Consider the following 25,679-nt stretch of genomic DNA (forward strand, 5'->3'; position numbering starts at 1 on the left):
TTCATTCTACACCAGTGGGTGCAATTCTGTCGGCGATCATTGGATTTCTATCATATGCCTGGTTCCGCTGAGGTGGTTTCACCATTAAGCTGAATTTCGACTTCCTTTTGTGATGCATAATCAGATAAGTGGAGCTAAATGGAAGAAACTGCAGTGTAGGTGGCTTTAAAATCAATCTATACAGTCTGGAAAGAAAAGCGAGACAAAAGGGGAAACATGATCATATTGTTATAAATAACTTGAAGGAAATCTTATCAAGGAGAGAGAGGATGGCAGGTGACATCGGCTCTGAAAGCAGTAAAGCAAGTAGTGGCCAATACCAGGATTAGAAGATGGTGTACCTCACTATTAGTAGAGCAATGTCACTCTCAGTGAAGGGCAAGTTCCAGGTAGGACTTACTAGACTGGGCAGCGTCAAACTGTGGAAAATGTTCAAATAGCAAGTGCCTTGTAGTAAAACAAAATTATGTAAAGCCTCCTAATGCAAGTGCTACCATTTCCCATGCCTGTAGCCTTAGGAAAACCATGTATGCTGTGAAATGCAAAGAATAAGATTTCCTTGGTTTACTTTGGAATTATAAGGATCAGGTAAGATAAAGAATAGGATAGCAATGTGTTCACTTGGGGGCGTAAAGTCAGTGACTAGTGTTCTGTAATTTCCTATCTATTTTGGCCATGGTCACAAGATGGCTGACATGTCCTCAGAATGAGGATGCCCAATACAGACAAAAGAAAGAAATGCCCATCTCCTCTCCTGAAAAGGCAAATACATTCTCATAAATCACCCAGTTGTCTTAGCTCTAACTGCCCATCTTAAATATGTTGACTGCAGGCTACACCATCATAGCAAGATTTCATGGATCACTTGTTCCACTCATTTCTACTCATTGCCAAAAAGCAGAATAAAACAGTGGATAACCAGGAGAGGCACAGCATAATTTCTCAAGAGTTATACATGGAAAAAAGATTGAATAATTTTATATCAATATTACTCAGGTCACTTCTGAAGTGACACCTGAGTATAGCATAAATGGGACGGGTGTGTTCCCTTGATCCTACTCCTTTGAGTAATCTTTCTGTAATACAACACCTTTATTCGGCAGGGTTTCCATTGCCAAGAATATTTTCAGTTCTTCCTTAGGAATGATCAGAAAAACACCAAACATATTTTTCAAATTATGGTGATAAATCTCTGTATTTCAATATAGTTTTCCAAAGAGTCTAGGATCAGTATCCCCGAATCTGGTGAGTGGTGGGATGATGGTAAAAAGCGGTTAAAATTGGGATCCTGGCTCCTAGCTGTTGTGAGCATTTGTGAATCAAACCAGTGAAAGGAACATCTCTTTCTCCCTCTCTCTCTCTCTCTCTCTTTCTCCCTGTCTGTCTGTCTCTCTCTCTCTCTGATGCTCTGCCTTTCAAATATTTTTTTTAAAAGAAAGCATCATGAAATACTAGTGTGCCTCAGAATGTATTTAAAAACAACTGTACCAGAAATGTTGCTCTTCTAGATCATGTGTATTCTCAACTCTGGAAGCTAAAGCAAAAAATCATATCTCCCTCCTTTGACCCAACTCCTCAAATTTGGTTTGAAGGGTATGTGTCTGTGTGTCTGTGTCTAAATCTACATGGACAGAAATTTGGTCTAGAACCTTTACTCAACAAGTACCATTGAACATCTTCAGATCTAAGATTTAAAATCCTGTGCATGTTTTTGTAGAGCCTTGCCAAGGACTAGCACAAACAGAAAATGATCACAAACACCAGGTCAATGACTAGAGAAGCTGGGGTCACACGTATATGAACAGTGAGCCCAGCAAATTCCAAGAGAGAGGGGACTGGAATTGAGGGAAAGGAGCGAGTGGTAGACAATATCCCTAAATGGTCCTCATTGCCACTTTCTATGGGATGTATCAAGGGAGAGTTCAAGGCTGATCCTCTCAAGAATTCAAAGGTCAAGGAGCTTGGGATCCTACTTGGGAAGAAGGCAGGTCTAATAGAGTGGCTTTCTTTTCTTTCTTGACCAGGTTTTTTTTAATGTTTTGTGTTTATAATGAGTTTATGACACCCCTCACCTTCTCCTCATTTTCTGGAATAGAATAAACAAAAACAGGAGTGTGAGAATTCTCCTGTATGATCTGGTGGAAATAACCATTTAGGTATAGGTTTATTTATATCCAAACATAGAGATATTTGACAAAAGGTTTGAAAATGTGAAAATTTTTTTTTTTGACAGGCAGAGTGGACAGTGAGAGAGAGAGAGACAGAGAGAAAGGTCTTCCTTTGCTGTTGGTTCACCCTCCAATGGCCGCCGCGGCCGGCGCGCTGCGGCCGGCGCACCGCGCTGATCCGATGGCAGGAGCCAGGAGCCAGGTGCTTTTCCTGGTCTCCCATGGGGTGCAGGGCCCAAGCACCTGGGCCATCCTCCACTGCACTCCCTGGCCACAGCAGAGGGCTGGCCTGGAAGAGGGGCAACCGGGACAGAATCCGGCGCCCCGACCAGGACTAGAACCCGGTGTGCCAGCGCTGCTAGGTGGAGCCGCGGCGCCGGCCCTGAAAATGTGAAATTTTATGACTCAGTCCAAACCTATTCATATGTAACCCAGGTCTCTGGCTACCAAGTCTCCCACAAAGCATCAATCTGTCTCTCTTCCAAGGGAGGCTCCCTCCCCATCTTATTACATCATGCGCCTGTTGGTGAGAAAAACCCACTGGTTCGTTACTTGCCCACCTTCTGTCCCCAGCAAACCTGGAACTTGCTGTCTGGCATGAAGTCTAATTGTATTTGATGTTCTGCTTCTCCAGATTTGTTTATAAACTGGAAAAATCTACAAATTGCAGACCATCTGTACATAGCACTGTGCTCATGAATGCCAGCCTCCTGAACACCCATAAACTCATTACCTCTGAGTAATGAGTTTCTTCACATGTCCTAACTGGGATTGTCCATCTGAATCAAACAAGTAGAAACCCAATGAGGAATAGTATCTCTGCAGGGGGAGTGCCTCTGACTACCTGCAGAGATGTTCAGCCTCTTGGTCAAAGAGATGACCTGGTGGCAAGAGGTCATTTGGATGCAAATGCCTGTTAGCCTAGAAGTGGTCAATGCATTGATCCATTAATGCTAATTAGAAAATTTGTGTTGCATTTTTTAGGAGCCTTATTAGGGATTTCCAGTATTGGCAACTTCTTGTAAAATATTTTCTCATCTCAGCAGATGTGCATACCCTAATTCTTCTAGAATATTGTGTATAGGCTCAAAAGGTCTTTGATGTTTACCCATCACTTCATGAGAGAGCCATGGAGTAGGAAGTAACACATGTGAGCCATTGCATTTTGGGTGTCTGGGGAAGGAATTCACTTCCATAAAGACCATTCAACTTTTCTTCATCAAACACTCATTATGGGTCATAAAGGTGGTATCTTGTATTGGGCAAATCTGTATTTAGGTGGTAGACCTTTTTTGCTTGGCCTTTCCAGTTCATTTTATAACATACGAACCATCATGTAAGAAAGGAGAAATACTACATTAAATGCACACCTTAGGCTTGTTGTGAAAAATAGATCTGGCTGTGCTGGGCCTGTACGCTCATATGTTGATGATGGTCTAACCCTGACCAGTGCCTGGACACTTGCAAGGATCTTTTCATCTACATTTTGCCACAACACCACTTTCCCATAATTGCTGCTGCTGAGGCTAACTATTGCATAGAAGACCACCTTGTTATATTTAAGCAAAACAGACTGCTATGCAAAAATGGTTCATTGTCTTGTTTCAACACACTATCAACTTAAAAATCTCTGTCTAAAGTTGGAAAACAAGAGACAGAAAGTGCCACATTTTTTAAGAAAAATGAGCATGAGCTCATTCCTTTGAGCAAATGAAGAATAGTCCATGTTTGATATGCAGGCAAGGCACGTGCATGTCTTGAACCCAGCGCCACTTCACTAATTTGTTACCTCCTGGCCCCCGGGAACATCTGAGTTTGTGACTGCTGGTGTCAGGAATGTGTATGTGTGGGGATATTTTTTCTATCATATTTATTAAACTGTTGTACATTAGGAGCACTTAGCTCATCGAAAATGTTTTAAAGTTTCTCTCAAAAGCATAAATCCGAGCACAATTTGTCACTTTTATAAGCCCTGAAAATACCAAACTGATGTCCTCATAAAGATGCTGCCATCAGTTAAATGGATAAACTATTAGGTTACAAATGAAAAAGAGATCCACAGTTAGGGGTCTACTCATGTGCTGGTTTTTTATAGCCATCATTGCATTGATGGACCGCAGTCATGACACCATAAACACTAAGTGTACCGTGAATATATGGAGCCTACAAACACTCATGTGTGCGTGAGTGGAGGAGAGGTTGCTGAGCAGGGCCAGCTCAGATGGTAGCCCAGGTTGAGCACTCTGTATCTCTCAAAGTCATCATCAACCTAGACTGGCAGGGATATGAACCTTCTCCTCTGGAGATATGCAAGCAGTAGGCCTGGGGTGACCAAGTTAATGCAGGTCTGGATAGCTAATATCCCTGGCTCAAAACCCTCACTTCCACATCCATCATAAAATATTTCCCTGTTTATTCCTCATTTATCTTTTGGGGCTTTTTGATAAAACTTTGAACTGAAAAAGCATACTATGGCTAAATATAAATTTGAACATCACCATGCTACATGAGAAATAAAAAATTTTTCATTGCTTCCAACCAAAAGTGATATTTTTCAGATTAATAAAACTTTTCCTTAAATATGCCAAAATTAGCTACCAGGAAGAACAGAGCAGTTGCCCCTACTTAAGAACCCTATGAACATCTTGCATTTCCTACTTATATTTTTGGTAAATATATGTGTGTGTGGGTGTGTGATATGAATATATATATCACAAATATATATTTATGATTTTTTCTGCTTTAAAAATTTGTGAAAACACTAAATATACAATTTTGTATTTTGATTCTTTCATGTTTTCTGAGGATCTAATGTTTTTACTAGTTGAAATTATAGCTTCTCATGCCTATAGGATATTAGCTCATGTTGTTGAATCACAATTTATTAAACACAGCTGTATTATTTGCATATTGCTTTGACATGCTTTTTCTTTTTAATTTTTGAATTTAATTTTTTATTTTTCTTTAAAGGCAGACAGAGCTCGCACACTCCCCCAGTCCCTGTTTCATTCCCTACATGCCTGCAGTGATGAGGCCAGCAGCCTGAAACACAACCCATATCTCCCAGAGTCTACATTAGCCAGAAGCTGGACTCAGAAGACAGAACCAGGAACCAAGCCCAGGCGCTGTAGGATGTGGGCATATTGACCACCAAGTCAAACATCTACTGCACTTGCTCTTTCTTTTATTTTTGGTACCAAAGATAATATTGTGGTTAAATGCTCACTTGTATCCTGAACACTTTATTTTTCAAAGTTCCTGGGATTATTTATAGTGACAAAAATCAATAACGTTTCTACAAGTGGGCTTCATAAAGTTCATGGAAATGCCTATTATGACAAAAACTAGGCATAGATTTGTAATTTTTTTACTCCAAAATGAAATTGCCTTTCAATCACATTTTTGTAGATTTTTGAAGTGCTCTTGCATCTGCAAGACTATCAAATTGAGATAAGAGCTAAGAAGAAAATTGAAGCAAAGTGGGAGAAAAGCAGGAGGCTTACTACTTTAGAAAGTGTTACTAGGCCAGGCCTCTCTGATGAGATCCGATCTGACACTTGGCTGCAAAGTACAGATGAGCCATGGGATACCTGTGGGAAGAGGGATCGGCAGGTATTACTGTCCTGAGGTTGGAACTTGCTTTGAGCTTTCTGGAACAGGAAGGAGTCCCGCAGGACTGGTGTAGACTGAGAAGGGATTACTGATAAGGAGAGAGGCCACAGAAGCACTGTGTTAGCGTTGGGGTGAAGTGGATTTTAGGTCATTATAAAGAATAAACCATAGCAGCAGGAATGGAAGTAGCAGACAGACCTCTCAGGTAAGAGGCTACTTAGTGTAAAAGTTCCGAAAAGGAGGTGACAGAGTGGTAGCTGGCGAATTGAAGTATGGTTTGCACTGTCAGCAAAACCAAAGGAAAGAAACCATTAAACAAAGTGAGAGAGAGAGGCTTTAATCTCTGATATTCTGATAGGAAAAATCTCTTTATATTGTGATGTAACATTTTTAATATTAGTGGTATAGAATATTGATTTAATTGCTTAGTTTTCATGTGGTTGTTTGGTTGTTGTTTTTTAAGGTTTATTCACTTGGAAGATGGAGTAACACAGTGAGAAGGAAATAGAGATCTTCCATTCACTGGTTCACAACCCAAATGACTGCAGCACCCAGGGTGGATCCAGACCAAAGCTAGGAACTAGGAACTCATTCAAGGTCTCACACATGGGTGGAAGGAATCCAAACACTCGGGCCGTCATAGGTGCCTCTCAGAGACGTTAGCAGGAAGCTGGATCAGAAACTCGGAATATCAGGGATCAGAACCAGACATTCTGACATGGGATGTGTGTGTCCCAAGCAGCAACTTAACATGCTATTCCATAATGCCTGCCTGAGTTTGTTTTTGTTTCCAATCAACTATATGTTCATCCTTATGCCATACTTAGGAATGGATTTTTATCATCAACTTTTATGAGAACTTGAACTATTTATATTATTTTTACTCATATCATTTATATTATTAAACTATTAGGTATTGGATCAATGGCAAATATCTTCCCAGATTGTTGGCCTAGTCTATATTGTATGTGTGGGTAGTTTGCCATTTGAAACCAAATCTCCACTTGGTGACTATAGTCTTAATTTCCACTTGGCCAAAATTCCTTTAGGAAAGCTTTCTTGGATTTCCAGGTGCTGGGATTCCCTTAGCTTCAGTCTCTAAATAATTAATGAATGACTCTGAAATGTATACTGTTAGTGGAGAATTGAAGACACTGTGTTCCAAGCTATTTTTCAGGTATGTTATAAAATCAGTTCTAGGGCAGGTGTTGTAGTATATAGTATACCTACATCCCATATCTGGAGCATCTCGTTTGAGTGCTGGCTGCTCCACTTCAGATCCAGCTTTCTGCTAATGAGCTTGAGAAGGCAGCACATGATGGAACATGAGTACTAGCACATGAGTCCACGTCCCCTACACAGGAGACCTGAGATGATTTCCTGACCTGGCTTCCACCTGGCCCAGCCAAAGATGTGGGCATTTGGGGAGTGAACCTGAAAGTGGATGCACACACTCTGTCTGTCTCTCCTCTGTCTGCCTTTCAAATAAACAAATCAGTCTTTAAAAAAGATCAGTTCCATTGCCTGCTTTGGTAAACAGAGCCTTCTGATTGGATCTGCGTCATCATTAGTGCCTACAGGTGAAACTGGTCCATAGTGATGCCCTTCGGACCTCCTGGAGTTGATCATGAGACTGGCGTCTTAAGACCCTGTACCCCTGCACTTTCACATCTTTTTATGTTTTACTGAACTTCTCAGGCATTCTCAACAGGCTATGTGATTGCCATTTTATTTTCTCAAATTGACCTCTTCTGGGGAAAAATTTGTATTCTTTACATCTAAACTCTCATTAATGGCATGGCGCTTGGGGTAGGTATTGAAAGAACATTATAGATTTCCTTTGGGTAAATAAATTCCTTTTTATAGGGACCAACAAATAATTGCTAAGTTGCTATATAACAGATGCCTCTTATTTATTGGTGATAAATTAGAATTCTTTAGATTTAAACACAAAATGAAATGAGGCATCTTATTCTAAAACCAACTTTCAATTAGCTATGCAGATGGTGAGCAGAGTGTGACAAAATACCCCCCAATGCCTATGATTCTGTGTTATGTCTCTGCGGAATCGTCACTGCCGGTGTTGTCTGTGATGAATTCAGGGTTTTATGTGTCTGTTAAATTACTATTTTACATATGCTGGTAACTAGGGCTAAATGGTTATTGTCAAACAACTGATGTGTCTCATGCGACCAAGATGGCACTAGAGAATGGGAATGTTTTTCGACGGGGAAGCAGAAGACAGATCCAGGGACACTGGGGTGCATGATAGACTGGGGAGGTGGGGAGGGGAGCAGGGGATGGCACCATCTCCACACGGGTGGAGACACTTGCATCTGAGTCTAATTTGTGATTTCAAGGTAGAGAACTTTGCATTAAGGATAGGATTCTGGTGGAAAGAAAGTCACTTCTCTAGGAACAAGCCCAGGAGAAAATGAAAGAGATGAGAATAGCCCTCACTCAAAGGATGGTGATGCGCTCCTTCTGAAGACAGGCGTGGCCTTGAATTTGTCAGGTGCCTAACTCAGAGCTTAGGTGAATCATTGGAGGAGCAGCACAGCTGATTGCCACAGAAACATCCCTGCAAATCTAGAGAGCATAGGCCTTTGATGGATGTGCCTATCATTTCTGAAATCTCTATGGAAGTTATAAGTTCTCACACCTTTAAAAACTTGCTTAAATGCAAACATATGGACTAGAAACCTTATCAAATAATATATCCTCTCCCTACAAAGTACAAGTTCAGCATGTAGGTGTTGATTTTCTGAGCTCTGTTTTAGAACAGCTACTGAAATATCATCATCATCAGCGTTCTAATGAAATGACCTAATTGCAGTCACCTCTTTTCTCTGTCCCAGTGCATTTTTAGAAAATAGGTCAAAGTCAATAGAATGCTTGGGTTCTTTTCCTGCTTCCAGATTGTTAAGTACCAATTTCCTGAGTATTACCACATTCACTCAATAAAAGGGAGGAAAGGCTATGAAATAAAGGAAAAATTGTTCCTGTCCCTCTGTGTTTGCGATTCATCCCTCTTGCACACTTCCAAGTCCAGGTAGACGTTCTTATGTTGTTTCAAGGCATATCCACGTGGCTCTCTTCCTATAGGTGGAGTGGCTGAAAAATGAGGAGCCCATTGACTCTGAACAAGATGAGAACATTGACACCAGGGCTGACCATAACCTCATCATCAGGCAGGCACGGCTCTCGGACTCTGGGAATTACACCTGCATGGCAGCCAACATTGTGGCCAAGAGGAGGAGTCTGTCCGCCACTGTGGTGGTCTATGGTAAGACCAGCCCAAAGGCCAGGAATGGAAGGGGAGGGCAGATAGCAGGGAAGTCAAGGGAGGTGTGCTTTATCAAAACCTTCAATGCTTAGACCTGCAAGGACCCCAGGGGTCATCTGCTGCCTGCCTCCCCCAGCTGGCAGGCAAGAACACATCCCATTGCTATGAAGGTATTCGCTGTTGCATCCAATATTAGACTTCCGTGAGATAGTCAGTGACATTTCCAGTTTCTCTGAAAAATGATTTTAAAAAGGCTGTTTATTTTCCTCCATTGTGTTTATATTTGAAGAGTTGAGGTGAGTAACTTCTGCTTCCCACCCCTCAACAAAGCCAGCATCCACTCTCAGCCTTCCCAGACCTGCTGTCAGATGCTTCAGCTCTTGGCATATGAAATTCACCAGAAACAAATATTACTATTTGCTGAATATCTCAGGTATTGTATAAGAGAAGTTCCTGGCTATTTAAGTAAAGGCATCTCCTGCCACAATAGAAAAGCCCTGGGATTTATTTTTGAAGTTGTAGAAATTCAAATGCTGATATTTTCTTCATATACGCTGAATTTTCCAGTGTTTTAGAGATCTGATGATAAGTCCTTTCTATTTTTCCTAACTACACTGCAAAGCCCATTCTCTGTGTGTCCCTCTTACTGTGGATGAGTGGACTGAGAGGCAGATGAGGTAAGCCCTACCTTTGCCTCGTTGGGCTCTGCAGTCTCTTGGTCTCCAGATGCCCAACTCACAACACCTGGCACAGTGGCTTGCACATAGTAGGCAATCAGTAAAAACCTCTCTCCTTGTTTTCTCCCCCTCCCCATCTTTGTCTCTCAGTGAATGGAGGCTGGTCTTCCTGGACAGAGTGGTCAGCCTGCAATGTCCGCTGTGGGAGAGGATGGCAGAAACGCTCCCGGACCTGCACCAACCCGGCTCCTCTCAATGGTGGGGCCTTTTGTGAGGGAATGTCAGTGCAGAAAATAACCTGCACCTCCCTTTGTCCTGGTGAGATATATACAGATTCCCTTTTCCCTTCTGATCCAGCAACACTAGCAAGCTGGTGGGAGGCAATCAGTAGCACCTTCCTTTCCCAAGTCAATCTCTAGGGCAGAGCCTCTGTCCAAGGTGCTGATGTGGAACTCATTTTGTCAACAAGAACATGGATGAGGTACCTCTATGCAGGGTTTGGGGACTTTTTTTTTCTACTCCAATGGCACCAAATATTCACCATCAGTAAGCCAAATTCTTAGAAGTACTATAATCCTGTGTGTGTTGGGTGGGGCTGAGCCATTCCCCTTCTGTCCTTGGGTTCTCCCATTTTGGTGGCATGCATGCATTTGTATAATAGTCAGCAGGGTTTGGGTGAGTTGCACAAAAGAGCAGGTACCCACACCTGACCTGTTACCCCCAGAAGCCAGTCATCTAAGCTTGTCAGTTCTCGCTGTGTGTTTGTTTACTATACAGCTGGCAGAGATTGCACATTGTCACAGCATCTGCAGTTTACATTTGGGCTGCATTTTCCTTCCTTTCTAAACAGAGAAACCTTATACACCAAATATGGCTTCTATAAGTTCTTTTGTTCCTCTCTTGCTGGCTATAACCCACTTTATTCAAAGAGAAATCAATGGGGTGGAAGATGACTTTCTCTATGGAAAGCATATCCTCCTACTGAGAAAAAAAATTGGCCCTGGATCTCACATGCAGTATGGAAAAGTAACTCCAAGAACACTGGACAAGAGCCTCATGGCTTATTTCAAATTTAGTTCCACTCAGAGCTAACATGAAAGTGCTCTCCAGCTGCATAGTCTTGGAGTTTCATTTTGGACTCAGATTCAATAACTTTTATTGAGTGCTTACTATGTGCCAAGTACTGTGCAAGTTGCTTTTAAAAGTGTAACACTGAACTCTGTGTTGTGAGTTTGATTTTCCCCAGTCAACGGAAATGATAAAATGGGACTCACTGATTTGCCCAGTTTGCTCAGTCAATAAATTGATAGATCCATGATACAGTCTCTGACATTTTATATCACATTCGATTTTTTTATCCAACTCTTGACTAATGCTTTAGTTTAAAAATCGCAATATCTTGACCCATATAAGCGTGGTTGAACTATTCCTAGGAGGTCATGGGACAATTGCCTCAAACATCTGGCATACTCTCTGGGGTTAGTTTTTACTAGAATTAAATCGTTTGTTCATTTCTACATAGAGCAGGAATCCATGATCCAAGAAATTCTATTTATGTAAGTCCTGGTGTCTTGGGGTTTGACTGACCTCTTTTAGTTTAATATTATTGATACATTTGGGTTTAAATTTATATTGTTCAGGCACTTTTAGGGCTTAAATATGGTCCATTTTACTTTTTGCTCTAAACTGTCACCCACAAGAAAGTGGCTGGTTACCAGTGGGCACTGCACACTGTTCAACTGTCCCTCTAAGATGCATGGGCAGGAAAGACTGGGAAAGAACTGATAATGACATTATTAGCCAGCCTCAGGTACTGGTGATTCAAATGCTTGCCTATATTCAGTAATGGTCTCCTCCTCAGATAGCAAGAAAATTACACCACCATTGCTGTTAGCCTATCTCTTTAGGAAAGAAACCATAGAGAGAAAATAAATGGATTTATTATTTTGTTTTTGATTTGGGGTGATTTCTTTAAAATCAGCTCTAAGAAAAACAGCTGTCCTGGGGTAAGTCTCTCAGCTGCTGCCACATCCATTCTAATGATGGCTTTTTGTTTCCCTTTGAAGTGGATGGGAGCTGGGAACTGTGGAGCGAATGGTCGGTCTGCAGCCCAGAGTGTGAGCACTTGCGCATCCGGGAGTGCACAGCACCACCCCCGAGGAATGGGGGCAAATTCTGCGAAGGTCTGAGCCAGGAGTCGGAGAACTGCACAGACGGGCTCTGCATTCTAGGTAACTTCTCTGTAGCATCCTCAGTGCCTGTCATGATATCCACACACTCACAGGTTCCAAGAAAGAAGGCCACCGCCATTCATTCAGTCGCAGTAGTTAGCAGAAGGTGGGATCCTCGAGAACAAAAGGAGATGGGTGGAAAGTGTAGAAAGTAGACAAGCATGTTTTGAAGGGAGTAATTTTAAATACTGTATCACTGTGAGTTCTATAAATGCATACACTTAATGATATATAATGTTTTCTTGTTGTTTTAAAGATGTGTTTGTTTATTTGAAAGTACGAGTAACACAGAGAGAAAAGGAGAGGCAGGCAGAGGGAGAGACAAAGAGAGTGGTCTTCCATCCGCTGGTTCACTCCCCGGATGGCTGCAATGGTCAGAGCTGAGCCAATCCAAAGCCAGGAGCCAGGAGCTTCTTCCGGGTCTCCCACGTGGGTACATGGACCCCAAGTACTTGGACCTTCTTCTGCTTTCCCAGGCCGTAGCAGAGAGCTGGATCAGAAGTGGAGCAGCCGAGACTCAAACAGGTGCCCATGTGGGTTGCCGGCACTGCAGGCGGCAGCTTTACCTGCTACGCCATAGCATCAGGCCTGTTTTTTAAAGAGAAATTACTTAAGGAAGTAGTTTAGAGTATCCTTTTAGGACTTAAGATTATGTTTCACTTGGATGAAACTATCAGTTTCAGAATCCTTAAAGTTCTCCCAGAATTTTGCAGCCCTGAAAGGCATTGAATAAACCTTCAGAGGCCATGGTGATGTGGCAAGGAGCATGTATTAGAGCTGTGTCTTCCACGTGGAGAAGGCAGGCAGGCAGACTCCTGAGGAGCCGGGGGCTGGGATCAAACAGGAGTCATTTCAAATCTCCCCAGCCTTTGCTGTGTTCCTGAGATGCTGCTGTCACCATTTCCAAGTGGCTGCCTGAGCTGCAAGGTTCAGAAGGGTGAAAAAGGGTGGAAGAAGGGCAAGTTTTGATTTTTTTTTTAAGATTTCATTTATTTATTTGAGAGGCAGAGTTTCCGAAAGGGAAAGATAAAGAGAAAGGTCTTTTATCCTGTGGTTCACTGCCCAAATAGCCACAATGGCTGGAGCTGAGCCATGAGCTTCTTCCGGTGGCCCAAGCACTTAGGATGTCTTTGCTTTCCCAGGCAAAAGGCAGAGAGCTGGATCAGAAGAGGAGCAGCTGGGACTAGAACTGGTGCCCATATGGGGTGCTGGCACCGCAGGCAGAGGCTTAGCCCACTACACCACAGTGCCAGCTCTTGGTGCTGTTCTTTATTAGCCTTGAAACCCTGGGGCAGCCACTTCACTGCCTCATTTCTCTGACTGTAGATACCAAAAATGATTCCCACTCTGAATTTCTGTGAAGACTAGATGAAAACCCAACTTATATTGGAATCTTTCCTAGCATACTGTAGGTGCTCAGTAAATATTAATCCCTTCTTTGTTCCTCTGCTTGCTTGAGCTAAGTGTATTGATTTTGCTTGGGTCCTGAAAAACAGGAGACGGAGGCTAAATGAGGGGACATGAAAAAGTCAGTAGAAAATGGAGTTACAAGATAAGGTTGTTTTGGTGCAAAGGAAAATTGAAATCCATGCATACAAGGGTTCTTCAAAAAGTTCATGAAAAAAAAAAACTGCATGGGCTTCAAAAGTTTTTTACATCAAAATAAACATTTTTCAATTTCATTTCTTCATGAACTGTTGGAAGTACCCTCCTAGGTATGCTCTTGAGGTAGGTGTCTTTCTTGGAAAATTCCATGTGAAATACCCTGAAAAAAGCACAATGTCTCAAGTTTTTTTTTTTTTTTTTTTTAATAATTTCAAGGGTGTTTGTTGCTTTTTATCTAGTAGATGACAGGGTGGAGGAAACACCTAGGCTGGACTTAACTTTTCTGCAGTCATGTGTTTGGATACCCTTGAAAGCAAGCACATGCTAAATATTGTATTTTCAAATAAATCTACATGGTTAATACTGGTTCAAATGACGAGTATATTAAAATAAACCATTATTACTGTTAGCAAAACTTGGTGTCTGTCCCTAATGCCAAGTCAAAATGACAAGGATAAGGTTTTTGGGTGAAGAGAAGAGAATATTAATCTGTCAACAGATGAGAGGGTAGTAGACTCAAGAATGACCAATTTCTGAGTAAGAGCATCTTGGGGTTTCTAATGAGGCTCCGTGGAAAGGATGCTGGTGTGGCAGAACCTCAGAGGGGTCGCAGGTCTCCAGTGTAGGGCACCAAGGCTTGTCAGGAAAGCCATGGCAATCATCGTTTCTCTGTTTCATCATGGTGGTTCTTGAGGGCCACAGCAGGTGAGATGGCATCTAGCCTGACCGGATCTTCCTGCTCTGCCACAGAAGTTGAGATAAGGAACACGGCCATGTGTACCTTTAGACATGAGCTCGCGGGACCCACCAGTGCAGCCCTGAACCATCAGTTTCCCAGGTTTACATTTAATATAAGTAGTTAGAATTGTTTATGTACGTTGCTTTATACCTGGTTACATGTACAGGCCACAGACATAGTGCGTGAATTTTCTAGTATGGGTACTGAGTAGCCTGTATGTGATAGATACAGTGCAGGGACTGTAATGTATCAAAAAGTTTGTAGGGAAAAATGTTTAAACAATGTTTATTTTGATACAACAGAATGTTTGAAAATCTATTTAGGTTCACGCATCTACCAAGAACTTTTTGAAGTCCTGTCATACAAGACAACCTAGTGCCAGCTTCAGTGATGCAAAAGCTATGCTCCTCAGTAAACATCTACCAACCATTTGTCTTCACAATGCCTTATCTCTTCCTAAGTGGGAGGAAACTGAATAACAAATTCAGGAGCAAGATCTTTAAGGGACCGGGTTTCTGAACACCCTTCTATACCACTAGATTTTTCTGAAGCATACCTTTGAGATGTGACTGTTCTATATTATTGGGGTCATGTTTTAACATTCCTAGTCGGGACTGTGAGTTTCCACTGGAGTATGATTGTTGCTAACAGGGTTCCACATCCGTTGAACTTAAAGAGCTACTGAATGAAGACAGTGGCTAGCTGTAATGTAAAATAAGTTATCTGATACGTGGGCATCATTTGCATTTATATCGTCGTATAGGCATTTACCAGTTGAGTAAGAATAGTGTGTGAGGTTAAAGGAGTTATCAGCCCTGAGAGTGCAGTGTCTTTCCAATTTTCCAACAATAACATCTGAGATTCTCCCAAGAAGCAGAACCAGTAGGACACAGAGTGAGAGGGTGTGGGAGAAGGAGGAACAAAGAGAGAGGAAGAGATGCCGGAGAGATGTTTGGAGATATTTATTATATGAAATTGACGCAATTATGAAACCTGGCAAGTTTGCAGTTTACACAGCCAATGTCCCATTTCGTATCTGCGTGGTGACAGACCGCCATGGAACCGGGTGGATCTGATACCTTAGGGTAAGGCTGTTTGAGCAGAGAATTTTTTCTTATTCTGCATAAGCCTTTTGTTCTAGTTAGGTCTTCAACTGGTTAAAAAAGCTCCATAAACATTCTACTTAAATTTTAAGCTCATCCAAAAACATCCCCACAGACACACCTGAAATACTGTCTAACCGAAGATCTGGGCACTCCGTGGCCCAGTGGAGTTGAAGCCTTACAGATGTGCATGTACTTGTGGAGTTGAGTTAGCTTACTCTTTCTCAGAGTTACTCAAGGCCATGGTTCAGGCAGTGGCTTTGGCTTTGATTTACTGAATAAACTCTTCCTATGGCATTAGCCATATGTGGCTTTAGGTGCCCGTGAGTAGTGTGATAAGTATTCTGTTTATATTTTCCTGTAGTGGGAATAGCTAGGAAGCATGAGGTTTGGAATATGTTCAGTGTTCGAGATAAAATGTCTGCTAGTTCTCCAGTGAGTTGAACATGCTATGTGAGCCTGTTCATTCTTTTCCATCTAGCCATTCCTCTTTCCACAGCAGCATGGTTCTCTACATCCCTTGCTCTCACAGCATGCATATTAAGGTATCTTTCAAATATGATCGGAGACCTTAGAGTGCTACATTGAGTAAACTTTTTGAGGGGAAAAGATGTAGTCCATAAAATCACAGAGGTAAATGAAATGAATTTTCCCCTTTTCAGTGGCAAAAGGATGTGTTTATAAGGACCTACCGAGAGTATGTATGCTGTCTTTTTAGACAAAGTGGCTACCAGTGTCAACAGAATCACATAACAGTTTACTGTTTGTGCAGTAAGCAATCCTGTTAAATGATGCCAACATTATTCTGTGCTTCTTTTTCTTAACTTTTATTTAATCAATATAAATTTCGAAAGTACAACTTTTGGATTATAGTGGCTTTTCCCCCCATAGCCTCCCTCTAGGAGTTACTCTGTGCTTCTTGCTGGTTCTCTGTTGCAGTGTTATTGGTTTGAGGGGAAAAAAAAAAAAAAAACTATGCTCTAAGGATAGAACTCCAATGAAGGCTGGCTTGGATTAAAATAGCATTTGGCAATGACTTTGTGGAGCAGTAGCTTTGTTGAAGGATCTGGGTCATGTTACAATTTGGGAATTCCCTTCATCCTATTTATTTCCCTTTTTGCCACACATGACCCTAAAGCAGTTCCTCATTTTGCACCTTCCCTTGCAGGTTTTACAGTGACATTGGTTGGCTTTTGAATGACCTACAAGTTTTTGATTTTATTTAACCTTCAGCAAAGCGTCTAGATTTCCTTTGTTACCCCTGCGGGTTGCGTTTCTCCTAGAGATGGAGCTGCCATCTCTGACTGATCACTTTAATATTTGGGTGTGATGGTTGCTTGGTCAGTTGTAACTGGACCACAGCACCTTGGCATTGTGTGATCACAGATGGCCACACCTAAATGCTCCCAACAGAAAATAAATGCCCTAAGACTGGTGAGAGTGAGATTGGATGCCTTTTGCCAATGGCAGTGAGTCTACAGATTCAAATTGCAAGTTTAAACCAAACAGCCAGCGCCTTTATGCCAGAGAGTTGTTTGTGCAGAGAGATAATTATGAGACGTGACTTTCAGGAAGAATTTGAAGCTCCATGTTTTCTGAGCTTGAGCAGCGGAAACCTGTGGTTTTCTGACCATTGCCTTTTCGACTCACTGAGCATGACTGCTGCTATGCTCTGAGAATCTTAGCCCAAGGTAAATAACCTGCACGGGCCCCGTTGACAGGAACAGAAGGGTGGAAGTGGCGGGGTGTTTAGTTTAATCGCGAGGAGTACGAGGAGCCTGCCCCCTCTGTCTGTCTTCCAGAAGATAAAAAACTAAGGACTCTGGCTTGAAAAGATTAAATGGATCTGCCTTAGAGGGGATTAGTGCCTCGATGTGCAGAGTGACTCAAGCCAGAGAAATGCCACAGGGGCCTGAACCAGAGAGGAAATCTTCAGAGCTGAGCTACCTGAGAGCTAATCCATCCTTCTTGTCAAGATGTACCAGGGGTCAGCTCAACACTGCCGGTTCAGAAGCGGAAATATCAGTTAAATGGTGGTTTGTTTTCATTTCTGATGGGCACATTGATAAGAATATCTTGAACTGACAGTTTGGAAGCCTCATCCAGGATAGACATCTCTGCGGTATAGCCGATTGAAATAAATACCCCCAAGCTACATCTAATAATCTAAACACATGGATGGTTGAATGATCCACTTAAATGACCTACAGGAAGCACCTGATAAGAGAATGCGGCAATCAGATGAAAATAATAGTTGCTTTGTTAAGCATTTTCGCCTGGACCTATTGGAACCTCATTGTTATCCATTACAGTAATTACCCGGGTCCCTTTGCTGTATTTCCTAGGGCACTCAATAAGAGAAATTTTAACCTGCAGATAGTCATGTGCATGCAAAATGCTCTTTTATTTTTTTCCCTTTGTTTTATGGAATACCTACTTTGCATATAGGATTAGAACAGATGGATATCCTTTTACCAAAACAAAACTCGTGTATTCCTTTCTCTGAGCAGAGTCGGGAATGAACTTGACTCCTTCTTAAACTTTTTGTCAGATAAATTCCTATTTCAGAACCAGCTGCACCACACAATTGCTTCATGATAGCAGAGTGAAACTACATAGCAAGAAAATGCAAATGACCTCAGCAAGGTAGCAGACTAGCACAATGCATTCTTGGGTTGCTGTGTAGATTTCTGGGACTTGCTGATTCTCCCCCATGGTTTGAATTTCTGTTCTGTTTATAGGACATAGTAGGTGCTTCGTGTTACATAACATATTTTCCTGGAAATACACCATAACTGCCTTTGTGAATAGCAAGCAATAGTTTAATTTAGAGTTGCCATCTTGTGTGCGGCACAGCAAATGTGGATCTAATATTACAGACCCACAGGAGTCGTAAGAATGTAGATTTGGACACACATGGAGTCATAAGCAACTTAGCAGCCATCTCTCCCTCATGCCCCCATAAACACTCCCCCATCATAGGAGCCCATAGGAAGACCAGTGTGCCACAAAGCTTGGTGAGACAGATTGGACTGGCTCAGGACTGAAGTTGCCCTAGTGCTTGGTAAGAAAATGCAGAAGAGATTTCTTTTTTTTTTTTTTTTAAACTCCTGTGTCTTAATAAAGGCTTTTTACAAACTTCTGCAAAGCTTGAAGCTGTCACGTTTGTGCCTTATGATAAGAATTATTGCAGTCAAGTTCAATATCCTGAGCGGAGTCACATGGAAAGAATAAACCTCGTGTACAACAAGTTGCCACCCACTGTAGACTTTCTGTTCTTATGCCTTGCTAATAAAAAGATAAAGACAACCGATTGTTTCTGAGCATAATCCCTCGTCCAAATGAGGATTGGCTCCATCCAGATGTGTGCTTGATGTGTATTTCATATGCTGCGAAGATCTGTGGCCTTTCTTATCAACCAGCTCTGAAGCACTTCAGCTGCCTTTTGTCACCATCTCCGTGTCACTGTGGATCTGTGCTCCATGTGTGAGGTCATGACAGTGTACCCTAGGTAATCACGGCTCTCTCAGCTAATAGAAGCCAAGGGAATCATTCTGGCCATCACGTTCCTCCATGCCTTCTTCCCCGTTTCCTGTTCCCATCCATCTCCCTGCAGCACATTTAAATATGTGCTTTCTCCTTCTGCTTGTGTTCTTTTGGTAGAATTAGAGGGAAGTGCAGGCTGTCGCTAAGAAACATCCTCTCTGGAAGGTGGTTTATCGAAGGCACATCTTGTTAGCTGTGTTCATTTTATGAGAGGCATCGAAATAAAACATCTCCACTGTAACAGGAAGGGCTCTCTAACTAAATCTGGGCAGCTGGGAAACAGGCTGCAGGAGCCTCCAGATCACATTATAGTGAGAGAGAGAGGAAAAGGGCAAAGCCCAAAGTGAAACATTATGAAAACTCAAGAAAACCGAGCAAGCAGATGAGAACAGGGCCCTGTGACAGTGCAAGCTGAAGACAGGATGCCATTAAAAAGCTTAAGGACATTTCCTACAGATGTGAAAACTCAGTCATTGAACCAGATGGTTCAATGCAAACCCATTTCAAAGCAAAGACCATTCTGCAGGTGCCCCCTCCTGAAGCACAGGCAGGGTAGTGGCCCTGGGCTGAGGTCTGGGGAAAGGTACAGAGGCTGAGGCTTCAGGAGGTTGGCCCAGGTGGGCCTGGGATGTGTTTGCCAGACACAGCAGAGGCCTGACAGCTTCCCAAGGCTCTCTGATTCTCAGGTGAAAGGCAAGGTTTCTCTTTTCAAAAGATTAGAAATGGACATGAACCCAGAACTGGGAGAAATGAATGAATGAAGTCTACTGAACTTGAACATTCACCCCCTGCAGGGGTGGGGGACGGCCAACCCCTGGGCTGTGTAAGGGCCATGAGATCACCTTGTCTGGCCCTGCCAAGGTGCTGCAGGTGGGCCTCAAAGTTCGGTACATCCACGGTTATAGCAGGCTGGTTTTTAAGTTGATCGTTTTATATGGCCCATGAATGATGTTAAAAATACGCAGATAGCCCTTGGTGGAGAAAATGTTCCCCCACCCCGCCAAACAAGGGGTTTGAGAATCAGGGCTCTGTGGTCAGATTGCTTGAATTCACTTTCTGGTTGTACCACAAGGGCAACAATTTCTTAAACATAAATGTGGTTATCTATAAAATAAGCATGCTAATAGTATCTATGATAAAGGGTTATTTCAGAGACACGATGATGTACTAATCTAAAGCACTTAAGACTGGTAGTAAGCTATCTACATAAATTGTAATAACTGTGTAAGCTCGTGTGCATGCAAAATCGCCTCCTAATGAAGAGATTTCTATGACACACGAAAATGTTTCCCATGTTCTTCAAAAGTAACAACAATTTTACACTTTAGATGTTTTGCTCAACATTTCCTAATGTATCTGGTTAATAGAGTGTTTCTAATCAAATAAAAAGTACTTGCCATTAAAATCCATAAGAGCCACAAATTATGTTCTTCATACAAACCAATTCTAAGCAGTCATTTGGAAAACAATGTCAGTTGTAGAAAAACAGAGTTTAGCGAACGCTTACAGTTTACTAGAATTCCTAAGCTTCCTGTCACACACAGATTTCAATATCCTTCCCTAAAACCTTTGCTAAGTAGCTTTCAGTTTTCCAGCTTTCTCTTCTCAACAGCTGAGACTTGGTGCTGAGGAGGAGACAGACTAGGTGACCTGTAAGGTCCCCGACAATTCTAAAATACTGTAAGTGTACCCCAAACCAATAGTTCAAAAAATAATAAGGCAGTGGCTTGAGAGAGAAAAGGGAGAATACCAAAGGGACCTGGATGAGCCACAGGTGAGAAACACATCTTCAGGATAGTGGTTTTATTTAGCAAGTGCCAGCTGCTTCCCAGTACACATGGCCATCAATACCATATCACCAGATTTTGAGAAAAGAAAGCTGTCTTGCAAGGAGACACGAGGCAAGGCTTCACTCTCTCCCCCATCTGAGGTCTGGGCAGGTTTTATGCGGAGGAGAGGACCAGCCAAAACGTGGAAGCCATGGAGAGGCATGTTCTCACCAGGGAGGCTGTACCACCAGCTCTTTCTGGTCAGTGGACCCCTCGCTTCTCCAGGAGTCATGACAATCAGGTTCTGGTTTCCTTGGTTCCAGGAGTTATTTATGGCTGAATGCTTCCTCCTCTGCTCCTGCCCAGGTGATGTGACTTGCAGTTTGGGCTCTGCTGTATCTGTTGACAAGAGGCAGCCCACCTGTGTTAGATCTCTGCCAACAATGAAGCATGCCCTAGGTAGTGGCGCCTCCACCCCAGTGTTTCTTGTCCATGGTGATTTGAGCCTCTGTGGATGTAGTGAGATCCAGGCAGAGATAGTTGACCCTGAAATGTGCAGCTTGTAGGATCTTGCACATTTCAGCCTAGGAATCCTCTGCCTGCCTGGAGTCAGATCCATCGCAGGACCTGGGTGCCTCCTCCTCCCATGCACACTCACCTGCCTGCTCAGCCCATGGTGGTCTTCACTGGGAGAGAGAGTCCACACTGCCCATTGCTGACAGAGCAGGGCCAGTCTGAGCTGGGTCTGTAATTACATGGAGGGTGGGATATATGGGTTTCCATCATGCATGAGAAATATATATGTTCTAACAACCTTGACAGAAAATAATTTCTGCACAGCATTTGTCAGCACAAATTCAAAAACTTCTTATTGGCAAGGGTGGGTTGGGGAAACAGAACTAAACAGCCTAGAAATGACTAGACCGTGTACCAATTTGCAGATCCCATGGTTGCCCTAACCATTCTGCAATAATTATTTGTTGCCTATTTGCAACATATTCCCATTCTCAGATTCCAGAATTAACAATCTTGCTGTTCTGTTTCAATACCTATTAATGACTGATGGGTTTGAGGATCAGTACTAATACCCAGGCTCCCTTCTAAGTCAGGAAGTTTCCACAGTTTAGGTTTTCTGTCATATAAAGCAAACTCTGTTTCATTAGTTCTGTGAATTATACTTTCTACGTTTGCAGTGCAATTAATCAGGAGTCCACAGTACAAAACTCCAGGTGAGAAATATGGCTCTGAACTAGAGAAAGATTTAAAATCTGAGATCATAGAGTGGTTGGGCTATAAAAGACATGGCAAGAACCCAATCAAGGAAGTGATTTAAAACTGAGTAATCTAGTAAAAAAAAAAAAAAAAAAAAAAAAGTGGTCTCTGGAGTGAGCTGAACAAAGCAAAATAGAGAAGAGAGGAGACTACTGTTTTGATCCCACCTTTTTTCCTTAAAAATTAAATGCATGGCTGTAAGATCATTGAGAAAGGTGATTCATGAAGCACAGATGCTGTTAACATCCCCTGTAGCCATTATCTTTGATTCCAGGAACCCCGACCTCCCTCTTTCTCCACAATGTTCACATTATGAGAAAAGACCTGGCCTTGCTTGCTTGTGTTTGGTTCAGGACAATGTTCAGTGTTCAGTAGAATGGAGAATTGCCGTGAAAGTTTAGAAAGGTGTAATGGAGTAGTAAAAAGAGCTCCAAATCAGGAGCCAGAAGTCCTAGGTCCCAGCTAAGGTGTTTTGTTAATGAGTATGTGACCTTGGGCAGAGATGAGGATCCTTGGTTTTATGTCCATAAAGTGAGGAGGTTGACTGAGATGACCTCCACATTTCATCCTTGCTTAAAACTTGAAATTATTATAATTTTATATCTTCAATATAGCTTTTACATATATACAGTACAAATCATATATATATATATACAAAGATATATATAAATTATCTATTATAATTATTATATATGATATATGTAGTGGGAAAATAATACCATTGTCAAGTACTTTAAGATCATGTTTTAAATTACTTTTGAAAATTTTATTCTAATTCAGTCACACCTAAAGTTAATCATGTGAGTGATTTTTAAAAATATGTATTTGAGGGGCTGCACTGTGGCATAGCAGGTAAAGTCTGCAGTGCCAGCATCCCATATGGCTTCAGGTTCAAGTCTCAGCTGCTCTACTTCCTATCCAGCTCCTTGCTAATGTGCCTGGGAAAGCAGTGGAAGATGGCCCAATTCCTTGGGCCCCTGCACCCATGTAGTTGACCCAGAAGAAGCTCCAGGCTCCTGGCTTTGGATAGGCTCAGCTCTGGCTGTTGTGTCCATTTAGGAAATGAACCAGCAGATGGAAGATCTTTCTCTATCTCTCTCTCTGCCTCTGCCTTTCTGTAACTCTGCCTTTCAAGTAAATAAATAAATATTTTTGAAAACTTATTTGAAAGGCAGTGTTTCAGAGAGAAGAGAGGGAGATCGATCGATCTTCCATCCACTGATTCACTCCCTAAATGTCTTCAATGGCCAGAGCTGAGACAGACTGAAGCCAGGAGATAGGAGCTTCTTCTGGGTCTCCCACATGGGTGGGAGGGGCCCAAGGACTTGGACCGTCTTCCACTGTTTTCCCAGGAGCATTAGCAGGGAGCTGGATCAGAAGTAGAGCAGCTGGGACTCATAACTGGCACTCATATGGTATGCCAGCACTGCAGGTGGCAGCTTAACCTTTTATGTCACAGCACTGGCCCATTGAGTGACCGATTATACAGAGTGTGGGGACAAATTTTAGGTATGAAACAAAACACCATATCCCAACAAAACATGTTTCAGAACTCACCTAGGTACTCACTCAGCAAGTCCAGCATGTTTAGCATTCAATTCCACAGTCTCATGAAGAAGCCACCATGTCCAGGAATTCACATAGATCGTAGGAAATCTTTGGAGCCTCACTTTGTAATGCTTGTAATTGAAATTGCCTGCAGAGAGTAGCAACACTGATTTAGTACATAAATGCTTATTAAGTACCTACCACATTCTGTTTACTGTCCTAGGCACTGGGGATAGGTGAATAGAGAGGCATAACTTCTATGTACAAATAGCTTGGTCTGTACTTTAGGTAAATTTGTTGCCAGCATGAGGACTGACATAGCTGAAGAAACAATTTGGAAGGCAAGAATCCTCGATTCACAACTCTTGTTTAAGCTTTTTAATGACAAAACTGATAGCCTGTATCTATCAGTTAGTAGGTGTTTCCTTAGCAGTTGGTCAACAGCCATTCTAACAACAACGGCTCCCAGAATTCACCCTTACCATCAATGCATTCCCAACTCCAGCCTGCCTGTGATACAGAAACCAAAGGGAACAGGAAGCCACCGTGACACTAGGTCAAGGCTGGCACTGACGGATAGGACTTCTGTATCTAACTTTTCTGAAGAATAGCTTAGAGTTAAAAGAGATTTAATGTATCTATATACATATAATACATTCCTGTGAAATATTCAGCACAACCATGCTAATTGGTATATCTGCCACTTCACATAGCTTTTTTTTTGTTGACTGTGCATGTGGTGAGAACTTATGATCTATCCGTCTTGATAAATTTAAATGATATAGCATAAACAATTACCTTTAGTCACATCGTTGTACATAAGATCTCTATAACTTATTTTACAGGAGTGGAAGTTTGTCCCTTTGCCCAATTTCTCCTCACATCTCCTTCCCTCTGCTTATGGCAAACACCATTCCAGTCTCTGTTTCTAAGAGTGACTCTTTCCATCCTACATACCTTTAACTAAGATTGTGCAGTATTTGGCTTTCTGCATCTGTCTTATTTAACCTAGGATCATGTCCTTGGGTTCATACACGTTGTTACAGATGGCAGGATTTGCTTATTTATATGCTTATTTATGTTATATATATTATATATAATACACATTTCTATACACACATATATACATGAAGGATTTTCAAAACTTCATGGAAAATCTATTGTGCAAAAACTACTAACTTGATTTGACGCATTGAATACATATATTATATATGTGCAATTTAAATGAATTTGTTAATTTATGCAGATTTTTTTTAATTACCAAAAATTATTTTCCATTCCATTTTCCATGAACTTTTTGAAATTTTCTCTTGTGTGGCATTTTTTTATCCACTCATTTTACAATGGACAATTAGGTTGGTTCCATATCTTGGCTGTTGTGAATAATGCTACAGTGAACGTGGGAGTACAGACAATTCTTTGATAAATGGATTTCATTTGATAGGATGTATTTAAATGTTTTAAAAATATTTTGAATATCACTTCTGCTTCTCATCAGGACAACAACCAACCTTGATTTCTGGACTCAATATTATTACTCCATTTCCTTCCCTCTCTCCCACCCTCTTTCCCTCTCTTCCTTTGTTTCTTTTTTGTTTGTTTGTTCTTGAAATAACATTTTAAAATTACATTACAGTAAGAAAGGCTTAATACTTCACCAAATAAGAAGTAAACAACAAAAAGACTATAGTTTTGTGGTAATATAGACAATTATTATAAACAATAATTGAATGGAAAAATGACAGTTTCATCCATATGCAGTTAACTTTCATCACAGATCATTAAAACTATAGTAGTATAATTTCTTTACCCATTGGTATGGCAAGGTTATAAAATAAAGTTTTACAAAAGTCTATTTGCACCAATACTGATACACACAGACCTTTCTTTCTTCTTTCTTTTTTGTTTTTTAAATTTTAGCTCCCACATAAGGGATGATGCATGGTATTTGTATTTCTAGGTCTGGCTTATTTCACTCAACATGACATCTTCCAGTTGTGTCCGTTTTTCGGCAAATGGTAGAATTCCATTCTTTTTTATGATTGAATAATATTCCATTGTGTATAGAGCCCACATTTTCTTCATCCATTCATCTGATGATAAACACCTTGGTTGGTTCCAAA

The 25,679-nt window shown here is 41.6% G+C and overlaps 1 protein-coding gene and 1 long non-coding RNA gene across 8 annotated transcripts in view; one reads left to right on the forward strand and one right to left on the reverse strand.

Moving 5' to 3' along the window:
* Positions 1–25,679, forward strand: part of UNC5D (unc-5 netrin receptor D) — a 585,082-nt gene that overhangs the window by 454,898 nt on the left and 104,505 nt on the right. For 4 of the 7 annotated variants that reach the window (XM_051833981.2, XM_051833975.2, XM_002709540.5 and 1 more), the window contains exons 5-7: positions 8,886–9,066; positions 9,894–10,061; positions 11,810–11,974. In XM_051833981.2, coding sequence (XP_051689941.1) covers positions 8,886–9,066; positions 9,894–10,061; positions 11,810–11,974 — 514 coding nt within the window. The remainder of the gene's footprint in view (positions 1–8,885; positions 9,067–9,893; positions 10,062–11,809; positions 11,975–25,679) is intronic. The other 3 variants (XM_051833985.2, XM_051833998.2, XM_051833990.2) reach the window with 1 other exon arrangement.
* On the reverse strand, positions 20,534–24,000 carry LOC103346210 (uncharacterized). The gene is made up of 4 exons (XR_007914721.2): positions 23,874–24,000; positions 23,566–23,704; positions 21,395–21,481; positions 20,534–21,135 (listed from the first exon to the last, which is right to left on the reverse strand). It is a non-coding gene; the product is annotated as an uncharacterized lncRNA (long non-coding RNA).

Source organism: Oryctolagus cuniculus, chromosome 2 (genome assembly GCF_964237555.1).
Source record: "Oryctolagus cuniculus chromosome 2, mOryCun1.1, whole genome shotgun sequence".
Classification (NCBI taxonomy): domain Eukaryota; kingdom Metazoa; phylum Chordata; class Mammalia; order Lagomorpha; family Leporidae; genus Oryctolagus; species Oryctolagus cuniculus.